The sequence below is a fragment of the Octopus sinensis genome, linkage group LG2 (genome assembly GCF_006345805.1).
Source record: "Octopus sinensis linkage group LG2, ASM634580v1, whole genome shotgun sequence".
In the NCBI taxonomy this organism is placed as follows: Eukaryota; Metazoa; Mollusca; class Cephalopoda; order Octopoda; family Octopodidae; genus Octopus; species Octopus sinensis.
The window spans coordinates 144,676,348-144,688,867 of record NC_042998.1 but is presented as its reverse complement, the minus strand read 5'-3'; the positions used below and the strand labels follow the sequence as shown (position 1 = coordinate 144,688,867).

The 12,520-nt window shown below is 36.2% G+C and overlaps 1 protein-coding gene across 5 annotated transcripts in view; it reads left to right on the top strand.

Annotated features, from left to right (window-relative positions):
- The window catches only part of LOC115223946 (citron rho-interacting kinase), a 366,166-nt gene that overhangs the window by 308,562 nt on the left and 45,084 nt on the right, over positions 1–12,520 (top strand). For all 5 annotated transcript variants that reach the window (XM_036500031.1, XM_029794695.2, XM_036500033.1 and 2 more), the window contains 4 exons: positions 1,309–1,539; positions 9,981–10,064; positions 12,140–12,256; positions 12,378–12,487. In XM_036500031.1, the coding sequence (XP_036355924.1) occupies positions 1,309–1,539; positions 9,981–10,064; positions 12,140–12,256; positions 12,378–12,487 (542 nt within the window). The remainder of the gene's footprint in view (positions 1–1,308; positions 1,540–9,980; positions 10,065–12,139; positions 12,257–12,377; positions 12,488–12,520) is intronic.

Below are 12,520 nucleotides of genomic sequence, written 5' to 3'. Positions count from 1 at the left end.
TTAGGACATCAGGTAAAATGCTTTGCATGATTTCTTCCAACTTTCTGCACTCAGTTCAGGGTCAATAAAAAAATGTACCAATCCAGGATATTCGATTGGTGGAACTATAAGAATGTTAAACCTGATGCCTTGTGGTACTTGATCCAGTTGTTTGCATTTTGGATTCAAATCTCACCATTGCTTACTTCACTTGATTTAACACCACCACCTGGCACATTGGGTACATTTAGTTAACTCTGATGCAAGCATTCATTTCAAGGTTCTAGTTTGAAAATACCTTTCTCTCTCCTCCATTTTGGAGGCCCTGTAATGAATCATGGGCACTGCCTTCCCTCTTGACATTGTACAGAATCTAGCTCAGCAGCAGGTGTAACTGTGTTGTTTAGAGGTTCTCTTTCTAAATGCATAGTTCTGTTCTTGATCCCACTGCCCTGCATCGTGGGCAAATGGCTTCTACTATATTCATAGATTGACCAGTACCTTGAGGCTGAAATTTATTACTAGACAGAAACCACAAGGATGTCCAATGTATATATGCATATGTATGTCTGTGTGTCTTTCAGCAAGGAAACCAAAAACAGTGCATTCAAATAATAATTATAATCATCATCATTTAGTGTCCATGTTCCATACTAGCAAATTGGTTGGTTTGACAGGATTCAATTCCAAAGACTGTCATTCTCCAATGTCTACTTTGGCCAACCACTTCACAGTGTATTTTTGATGACACTAGCACTAGTGAGGTCACAAAGTAGCTTGCAAGGCTACAAACTCTAGGAGAGATGACTTTATGTTGGGAGATAAGCTGCCAGAGCAGACTTGGTTTATTTTTGTAGAGGAGCTAATGACTATTCACATTTTAGAAGAGCAGATGGGAGTGATTGAGCTGAATCTGAGAAAAATAAAAATAGTGGTGATAAGACACTGAATGGACTCTTAAAGTAAAAGGTGAGTGGAAGAGAGTAAGGACAGGAGAAAAAGAATGTGGGTTAGAGGTTGCAAGAGTGTATGGGAGAAAGGAAATGGATGAAGGGGTGAGTGTAGTAATGAATGAAGCGTAAGTGTTGAGGGGTGGATGCAGTAAATGGTAAATAAGGGATGGGGATGTAGAACAGCAGAATAGTAATGATGAGAAAGTAGATTGGAGACAAATGAGAGAGGTGACATGGTTGGATAGGTTACTAGAGTGAGGAAGTGAGGAGCAGGTGTAGTACATGGGGAAAGTACTTATTACCTGCGGTTTACATTATGAAGCACATAAAAAAAACTACACGCTTTTTTTTTTCTTTTTAAACTTTCTTTGTGCAGTCTGATCTTGAAAAATGGCAGCAAGAAATAACAAAATCAGAGGAGAATCTTGTGGATTATCATAGGCAAGTCAAAGTGCTGCAGAAAGAACTGGAAGAAACCCATCGCAGTTGGAGTCAAACTCAGTGGGAGCTGGACAAAATTAAGCGGGAACATGATAAACTTGAGCATGCTTATATAGAGATCTCCAAGAAGTTGGCAGACAACAACATTGACCAAGAATCTGTGTCGGTAAGTAGAGAAATATTGGAAGAAAAAGAGAAATCTCTTCCACTGCTGCTTTTACAACTTTGATCCCATTTATTTGAAGTAGTGGGGAGATAGGAAATATCTTTGGTGGGAGTATTGAAATCATCATCTGTACTCTAACAGTCCTCTCTCTATCCTTTCTTTCTATCTATCTCTCATTCCCTTCTCTCTCTCTCTCTATTCCTCCTTTCACTCTCTGTCCCTCTCCTCTATATATATATCCCTCTCTCTACATCTCTCTTTGTCCCTGTTCCCTCTCTTCCTTCCCCCTTTTCCTTCTCCCTCTCTCTCTCTTCCTTTCTCTCTCCTTTCCTCCCCTCTCTCTTCTTCCTCCTTTCTCTCCTTCCCCTCATTCCAGCCCTACTTTTCTCTTCCTGTATCCCTCCTTACATTTCCTGTTCCCCCACCCCCATTTCTCTTCATTTTCCCTCTCTTTCTTTCACTCTCTCTGTTATAATTTATGAAACCCCATTACTTCTTCTCCTTCTCTCTCTCTTTCACTGTACTTTCTCTTCATCTCCCTGAATTATTCTATCCTACTCCACCAACTCTATTCTATTTCACCCACCTTTCTCTCTCTCCTTCCCCTCCACCTATTTCCTCTTTGATGTTATAATACACTATCACAACCTCCCTTCCATCACTGTATCAGCATTACTTACACTTTAAACTGAACTTGATTCTTCACTGCATTCTGATATATCTGGTTCTTGCACAGTTTCTTTACATCACTGTTTCTGCCAAGAATCAGTCAGTAACCTAGGTGCCACAACTCAACTCAACTTGCTCTTCTACAAACTACTTCCTGCTCCCCTCCCCATGTCATTCGACTTGATTATTTCTCTTACCTTGTGTGTTTTCTCTGAATACACCTGTGTGTGTGTATGTGTGTGTGTGTCACAAGCATGCAAACATCCTTATCGTATGTGAAATATATGTTCAATATGTGCATGCAAGTGTATATATGTACACATACGTTTGTGTGCGTGTGTATGTATATATATATATATATATATATATATATACTGTATGTGTGTGTGCATATATATATATATACACACACATACATACATATGCGTGTATATATATACTCTCATACTAGTATGAAAATCAATGTTCAACACCTGAGTGAATATTTTACTTGTTTGGTGTGAAATGAAGCAATTATGGATCATCTGTCATTATTGATTCCAAGACTCCAATCTCTTCCTCTCCACTGAGCTCTTCCCAACCCTTCAAGTTTTGCTTTTAAGTCTTAGAGTTGATGGCTGGAGGAGTGGAGGAAGTGGAGTGGGGAAACTGTATTTTTTTTTACTGACAACCTAACACCTCTTGTATCTAATTCTCATTACATTTCTCTATTAACATAACTAAAGTTTGAAATCTAAACTTTTAAGATATTACGTTCAGTAATTCCTCTGGTGTTTACTGTTGTGTTGTTGTTGGTGTTGGGTTTTAACGCATGCGTGCACTTCAAGGTTATTAAGAATGTACAGTGGAAAATGCAGGCACGTTTTGAGCTACCGTCTGCCCACAATGTGGATGTAGGAGCCCTTTTGGATGCTTACCAGGTAATTTTTTAATGCCTTTATACGCACTCATAACTCATATTCTTAGTAAATCTCTTGAAATAGTATACGCTAGAAGTGTATCTCTTGTTGTTCTCAATCTTAACAATCTACAATGCTAGAGCTTATCTCCATTTCTGTAACCTTCATTGGATGTTTTACTTTTTCAAGGTACTCTGTTGGGTACCATTTCCACTCAGTCCCATCCACAACTTCTCCCTCTTCTCCTGCCACCCTCACTGTTTCTCACTTCTTAGAACTAACCGTCTGACATTCCTTCCTCATTCAAACTTTTCCTAGAAACATTGACTTGCAAATGTTAAAGATGAACATTAACAACACCAAATTCCCACCACCACCACCTCCAACAACACTAACTGAGCCTGTGAACATCATTAGTATGGCTCCTCTTCCCCTGTCTAACTTATTTTAATCCTTTTGGTACCAGCCTAACTAAGACTGCTTCTGCTTCATTGATACAAACTTTCTGCTTTAAAATGATCTAAATTAAAACGATAAAATGTGTCCTTCTGTCTCTCCAAGAAATCATCATTATTATTATTATTATAATTATTATTATTATTGCTTTTGTTGTTATTTTTATGAAAATTTATCTTGACTATGTTCTGAGTTCAAATAATGAAGTCAGCTCATTGATTTAGCATGCAAAGTGGTTGAGTATTCCACAGACATAGGTAACCTGGGGGGGCGGTAATTCTCCGGTAGAATCACTATGACACATGTGTGACAAGACTGGAACTTTGAATTACTGTTGCAATCCACCCAACAGGCTTCCATACAGTTTTCGTCCACCAAGGTTTTCTCACAAGATTTGGCTTGATCTAAGGCTGTGGTATAGGCACTTATCAAACATGTTATGTTGCGGGATTGAACGCAGAACCTTTTGGTTGTAAAATAAACTTGTTAACCATTCAGCCATGCCTGTCTGCATCAACAGTCAAATGTGGGTTAAAAATTATTAGAAATTATTATTATTACTATTATTATTATATTATTATGAGCTGACAGAATAATTAGTGCATCGAACAAGATACTGAACAGCATTTCTTTCCACACTTCATGTTCTTTGTTCAAATCCTGCCATGGTGAACTTTGCCTTTTGTCCTTTTTGGGGTTGTAAGTAAAGTACCAGTTAAATATACTGGTATTAATGTAATCCATTTCCACTACCACCACCCCCAAAATTGCTGTCCTGCCAAAAATTGAAACAATTATTATTATGATTATCATCATCACTAGCATCAAAGGTGTAGAGCTGGCAAAGTCAGCTGAGCATCAGAAAAATGCCATAGGTTATTTCCTCTAGTGCTTTACATTCTGAGTTCAAATACCAGTGAGTAACTTTGTCTTTCATCCTCTCAGGGATGACAAAATTAAGTTCCAGTTAAGTATTGAAATCAGTGATATAGACTAACCCCAACCACACCTCCTCCACAAAATTGCTGACTTTGTGCCTAAATCCCAAACCATTATTATTGTTATTAAAACTACTACTTGAAATCCTATAGGAATGTTTAAGTAATTTATTATACGTAGTTAAAAACTATAGTGATACAGAAAATAGTTAATTGCAAAGTAATGGTACAGTAGCAGCTTATTAGTAGTTTTCTTTGGTGTAAACCATGTTGGTCAGAATGGTCTCCCATGAGAGAGATGGTGGGGTTTGGAGCAGATTGGTAGTTACTATCATTTCTGGAGTATAACGTGTTGCATGCCCAACCCCGATGTAAAGAATGAAATGCTGTAGTTAATCTGTTGTTTCCATTTACATTGAATATGCTTTTAAAAGTACTTGCTTGAGATATTATTTTGTCAAACCCAGACAGGAAAAAGATAAAGTTAACTTTGGCAGGATTAGAACTCAGAAACTAAAGTGAAGTATTTTAAATGTTGCAAGCATTTTGTCTGCTTCTTTATATTCTGAGTTCAGATCCTACCAAAGTCAAGTTTGCCTTTCATCTCTCTGAGGTCGATGAAATAAAGTACCAATCAAGTACTGAGGTCATTAGAACCAACTAATCCCCTCCCTCTAGCCTTGTGCCTGAATTACAAACAGAAATTTTGTCCAGAATTCTAACAATTCTGCCTAAAGTGACTATATCTCTGAGAAAGTGTTTGAACATTCAATGGTTTCTTAAAATAACAAATACCCTGCAGTAGCCTCTTTAATTAATAGGCAGCAGATAACTTAAGGATTAAAGAGGAGAATACCATCTCATCACTGTCATCAAAGTTGCGTAGTGTGTGTATTTACTATTGCTGCCTCCATAGCAGCTGTTATTTGCTGCTGAAATTACATATATACAGAAAATAATATTGATCTATTATTGATGGCAACTTGATTCATAAGTTTGTCAAGACACAGCCACATGTCATCATGGCTTTGGTAACAAAATTTCATCTGAAAACTCCTAAACTCTAGTTGCATGGAAGTAGTATAGAGATTTTTTTTTTCTCTCCTATTAACTTTGATAACAACCTGCCTCAAATCACCTCTGGTACTAAGATGCAAACTTCCCATTTAAAGTGATCTAAATTAAATCTTGCATCAAAATTTATTGTTAAATCTTTTTCAAACACCATCTTGATAATGACATGGTTATTTATTAAATTCTACATTATTTCCAAAATTTATTGGAAAAGTACAGACATGACTGTGCGTTTAAGAGGTTCGCTTCCCAACCACATAGTAAATTTGGGTTCAGTTCCACTGCATGGTATCATGGGCAAATCTCTTCTGCTTTAGCCTCAGCCTGACCAAAATCTTGCAAGTGGATTTTGTGAACAGAAACTAAAGGAAACCCATCATGTGCATTGGAGAAGGGTGTCTCCCCACTTCAACATAGTGTCATAGCTGTAAAAATGGGTCTCTGACATAAAAGTAGTGTCATTTATTTCTAGTATTTTGGATAAGCATATCTGGGCATAGGGTAATATTACCTTCCTTGAAAACAGGCAAATGTTGGTGACAAGAAAGGCATCCAGCTGTAGAAAATTTGCCTCAATAAAATTCTGTCAACCATTGAATGCAAGTATGAAAAAGTGGACATTAAAACAGCAATGAGGAGGAGGAAAGGTGGTTATTTCATCAGAGGTATGGTAACAAAAAGGTTAAGAGAGACTGATATATAATCTTCATTTGAATCAAGTTAACTAATTAATGAAACTATAAGAAAGATAAATTACGTGTGTTACTTGCATTGTTAGACACAGAATTAAGTTTAAAAGTCCGCTCGTGTTCGTTGCCAGCCTCGGCTGGCCCCGTGCCGGTGACACGTAAAAGCACCATCCGTTCGTGGCCGTTGTGCCAGCTCTGTCTGGCACCTGTGCAGGTGGCACGTAAAAAGCACCCACTACACTCGCGGAGTGGTTGGCGTTAGGAAGGGCATCCAGCCGTAGAAACACTGCCAAATCTGACTGGGCCTGATGAAACCTTCCGGCTTCACAGACCCCAGTTAAACCGTCCAACCCATGCTAGCATGGAAAATGGACGCTAAAGGATGATGATGATGAGAAAGATAGAAAAAAAAGTAGTTTTAGCTTTGTTCCAGAATAGTTTTGAAGTTATATCCTCCTCAGAAAACATGTGAAAGCCAACAACCAAAAGATTGTGATTGAATCCCAATCACATCTTAAGACCTCGGTGAATTTAAAACCAAACATGCTGTCTTAGTCTATTTATCTATATTTTTTTCCATTTACAGAACAAATCATCTTATAGTGCATTATAGCCATTGCAATTAAGATATGAGGAAAATTAGGAAACACATCATAAAGCATAGGAATTATGTTTGAAGAAGTGGGTCCCTTTACTTGGGTTGAGAACATTCAAGCTTTTTGTTGTTGGTGTTGCACAAAAACCATCTTCAGTACACTCTGTAAAGTGTAAGGTTGTGAGGAAGCATTAATCTTGTCAAAGATATGGCTACCTCTTTAGTGTTGGTGCCACAAAGAAAGCACTGAATACATTTGTCTATAAAATGATTATGCTAGGTTAGACATCTAGCAGTAGAAACCATGCAAGATGAAGTCCTTTGACCTGTCTAGGTGAGTTGTATCCTTGAATACATGCTGACTGACTGTAGACATAAACTGATGAAGATGAATATAGTCTAAAAGATATAACTGCTTAAGAAAACAAACTGGTATTAACATGTGAAAGTATTCCTATGTTGATTTAGATGGCTGTGATCAAGTTTACTGTTCCATAATGTAATATTACATAACATCTAACTGAAGAAGCTAATAACATTGATTGGTGCCTGAGAAAACTATTGATGTTACACATATATTTGGTGGGTTCTGTGGCAGACTGAAATATGACCTTATATTCTACAACATATATCACTTAAGATGTTTGCTGCTAGTTATTCTCTCTCTCTCTCTCTCTCTCTCTCTCTCTGCACTAGTTTCACATCAAACACTGATGGTAAAAAAAAGAAATTCAATACACATTGCTACATATCTAATCATTTGTTCTAAACTTTTCTTCATCTTGTTCATTCATTTCTCAGTTTTTCCATGTTAACATAGGGTAGACAAGGGCACTATTTAGGGGTGATGATTTATGGTTTACTTTTTCCTAGTAACATGTTTCAAAGTAAATCTTGTCTCATACATCTAGTAACTCTTTCTCAAAGTGGTTCAAGTGCAGCTATGTGTTTAAGAACTTTAGTTTGGGGTTCAATTCCTCAGAGTAACAATTTGGGCAAGTGTCTACTTCTATAGTTGTGAGCCAGCCAAAGCTTGGTGAGTGGTTTTGGTAGGTGGAAACAAAGAAACCTGTTGTATATGTATGTATGTATTATATGTTTGTATGTGTGGATGTGTTTCTATTTGTGTCTCCTTGCCTTGAATTGTATAATAGTTGTGAACGATTGTTACTCTCAGAGCAGCAATGTCATTCATTACCAATATTCTATGAAAGCATGTCTAGACATGAAGAAATATTACCTTACTTGAAAATAGATGGGAGTTAGTGATAGGAAAGGCATCCGGCTATAGAAGATATGCTTGAATAAACTGACTCATGCAAGCATAGAAAAATGGACATTGAAATGACACTGATAATGAAGAAATTATTCTCTTGTAGAAAATATTCACTAGATATATGTAAGACCCTTTGTGTTAGCCCTAAAACACCAACTGTAAGATTAACCTATGAATATTGTTGACCCTCACCAAAATACTCTCTGCAACTTTTATTGACCTTAAAAGAAATACAGTCAGCTTCTTGCTTCAACTTTAAATGAGATACTTATGTACAAGTATATCCAGCCAACACTGATGAATGATTCTAGCTTAACCCTTTCGTTACCAAACCGCCCAAAGCCGCCCGAAAAAAATTTTGGTTAATGTGACCAAACTGCCCAAAGCCGCCCGAATTTACCTATTCATATTTAAATGAGAATATCAGAGCAAATCTCTTTAGTACATTCGTGAAAACACGTATTATACTTCGTAAACAGTTCAACTACAGTTTTGTACAATAATCGAAGTGTAATTTTAATTCCGTGAATTTTGGGAGATTTTTTTCCAAAATTTGTTCCTATTGTGTTTTCAAAATTTGTAATTCTGACAAAAAATGGATACGAATTTCATTATATCAAGCAGCGAGTCAGAATTCGAAGGATTTTCTACTGAAGACCTTCATAAATCTAACTCTATGACTGAAAAAAAAAAGCATGTGGTATTTGATAATGAATCTGATGTTTCATTTTCCGAAAGTGAAAACAGTGAATCCGAGATCTCCGACAGCGATAAAGAAAATGAATTGGCACCTGAATGGAGTGAAAATTTTAAAACTGTTTCTTTCGGTGATTTTTCTGAAGAAACTGGACCAAGCCACAGACTTTCCCAGGAGAGTAAAGCCTTAGACTATTTCTTTTTACTTTTTCGAATGAGCCTATTTGAAATCATTACGGCGGAAATGAACCGTTATGCTAAACGTAAACAAAGCGAAAGAAACGATAGTTTGTGGTTTCCCACAACCTTAAATGAAATTAAGACTATTTTGCCATAAATATTATTATGGGTATCAGAAAGTTACCCAGAATAACAAATTCTATCGTAAAATTTTGTTGTATACCCAATTGAATATTAGCTAATAACCCATTTTCTATAGCGATGTTTGAACAAAATTTTAATAATTTTATATTTTGTTGAATTTACCTGTATCTACCTGCAATTAGAGTCACTCTGTGACAAAAATTATAGTATAGAATTGGTTGAGAATATTTCATTAAATTATCTTTCAAAAATCAGATTAATATATTGATAAATAAAAAAGTTATAGTTGTTTAATGAAACCAGACTAAATTTATGATTACGTTAGAAATTAATTGAAACACATAAGGGGTGTATTTTGGTCAGAAATATAGTAACGAAAGGGTTAATGATATACACTATGCTGGCTGCATGGTTTAGAAGTTACCCTCACTACCACTTAGTTTTGGGTTCAGTTCCACTGTGCAACGCTTTGGGCAAGTATCTTCTGTAGCCTTGTCAGTGAATTTGTTAATTGTGCAGATTCTTGTTCGTGTGTGTGTGTTCACATTTGTATGTGTTTGTTTACTGGAATTTATTCTATCAGTCTCTTTTTGCCCAAAAAAAGTCACTGATCAAATAAATAAGCTCCAAACTTTAAAAATATATATATGCAAGTACCAAGATTCATTGTATTGACTAAACCTTTCAAGGTTGTGCCCCAGCATGGCCACGCTCAAATGATAAAAACAAGTAAAAAATAAATGAAAAGAATCTATTTGTACTAACATGTATTACACAGATGATGCTTCTTTTTTTATTTTATTTTCCATTTTTAATTCATTTCAGAGCCTTCAAACAACCAACTCACACTTGTTAAATGAAGTGAAATTATATAAATCCAAAGAAGAAAAGGCTGTCCGAACATACAGAGTAAGTTATGGATTCATTATTATAATAGATGTATATAATTAAAACATTTCTGGGAACTGATTGCTAGAAATCATTGCTATAATGTTTTGTGTATTATTATTATTAAGGCAGTGAGAAGTACCAGTTAGGGCACTATGGTTAATGAAAGTGATGAGTCCCTTCTCCTCAAATTTCAAGCTTTGTGCCTATAGTAGAAAGAAAAAGATTATTATGAAGCAGCAAGCTAGCAAAATCATTAGAATGTCTGATGAAATGCTTTACAGCATTTCTTCCAGCACTTTGCATTCTGAGTTCAAATGTCACTGAAGTTTACTTTGCTTTATAATCTTTCAGGGTTGATAAAATAGAGTACCAATCAAGTACTGGGGTCAATATAATTAACTTGCACCCTCCTCTCAAAATTGCTGGTCTTGTGCCAATGTTAGAAAAAACTATTATTACAGCAACAAGTTGGCAGAACCACTAATGCATTGGACAAAATACTTACCAGCACTTCCTCCATCTCTTTATGTTCAGAGTTTAAATTCTGCTGAGGTCAACTTTGTCTTTCATCCATCCAGGATTGATAAAATAAAGAACCAGTCAACTGCTGTGGTCAGTAGTATCAACTAACACCCTTCACTTAGAATTGCTGGCCTTGTATCAAAATGTGAAACCTTTACTATTATTAATAAAGCAGTGAGCTGGCAGCATTTTTCCCACACTGGACAAAATGCTTTGAGTATTTCTTCCAGCTCATTCAGGTCAACTTTCATCCTTTCAGGATTAATAAATTGAGTACTAGTCAAGTACTGGGGGTAACGTAATCAACTAGCCCCTTCTCCAGTTGAGTACTGGGGTCAGTGTAATTGAGTAGTCCCTCCTCATGAAATTGCTGGCTTGTACCTAAATTTGAAACAACTTAATGGCAGCAAGCTGACAGAATCTTTACGACATCAGACAAAATGCTTAGCAACATTTCTGACTTTATATTGTATTCAGATGTCACTGAGGGCAGCTTTACCTTTCGTTCTTGAGGTATGAGAGTAAAAACAGTACCATTAGTATCTTGGAGCATTAGGCATGGTTTAAAAAAATCTCGAAACAAACATAGACACCATGCCAGAACTCAAAAAACTACATACTGCCCCAAAAATAGCTCTTCTAGGAACAGTCTGCATCTTGCACAAGGCACTATTAATTCAATAGAATAACTCTTCACGCACAACACACACCCTACACAACAAGCATCTAATAATCCAAAACAATTCAACTTGCACAACATATACTGTACAAGATTAAAGCTCAATAAAATAAAATAATACAATTCACATTACACACAGTAACATAACAAGACAAATTAAAGCCCTAACAGAACAAACTGGTGCAGTACACCACCAGGAGGAGTCTGCACTGTGATCCCCACAAAAATAAGAATGCTGCACATTCATCAGAAACATGGTGGTGCCACAAATTCATATGAAACTACCAAAGAAAAACTGTTCATAATGCTAACAATGATAATAATCCATTATATGCAATAGAAGCAGTATTCAATTTAAAATGCCATCTCTGTATCACACTTCATGTAAATACTTCCTTGAAAGGCAAATTTACCGTGGTATTTATCCAGAGATAACATCTCTTATGGACATACTTTGTTCAAAAACATATTAGGAGGACATGAAAATTGTTCTAGTAGCAGCTAGTGAGAATGTCAAATGCATTTTGGTTTCATTCAACAGTGTCTACTTACAGCCGACCACATACCTAGATGATTGTCGCCTCTATTATATAGGAAAATAGTGAAATATGTGTTTGAAGATGTCTGGTTTGTGGTTCCCTTGTCTTCACATTGTATGTTAGTTGTAACCAAGCAACTCCTTACAAGTAGTGCCATTTGTTTCCAGTTTTGCACGAAACTACATGCAGTCATAGGAAAATATTACTTTGTTTAGGAACAGGTGAAGGTTGGTGATAGGAAGGGACATTTGGCCACAAAACTCTACCCTAGTGTATTATGTTGGACCCATGCATGCATGGAAAAATGGATGTTGGAACAAAAATGATGGTGTTATATTCGATGCATTTTATAGGAATATGAGGACAAATACAAGCATTCCGAGAAAGAGAAGCATTCTATAAATATGGAACGGCAATCTCTGCTACATGAAATTCAAGACCTTCAGCATCAGTGTGATATGGAAAGAAGGGTGTGTATACTTTTATGCTGCTTCCACTATATTGAATAAAAGCACAACAAATTATTACATGTATTATTTAGTGACCTATCAAGACACCTATAACCTATTTGTATATTTGTGTTGTTGACAGGCTGCAGACAACCTGAAATCTGTGTGTAAAGAACTGGAACTCCAAGTCATTGACTATGAGGGTATTATTAAACAATATGAACAAAAAGAATCTGACTGGACTACAATAAGGTATTTGCTTCTCTTTAATTTTTAACTATTTGC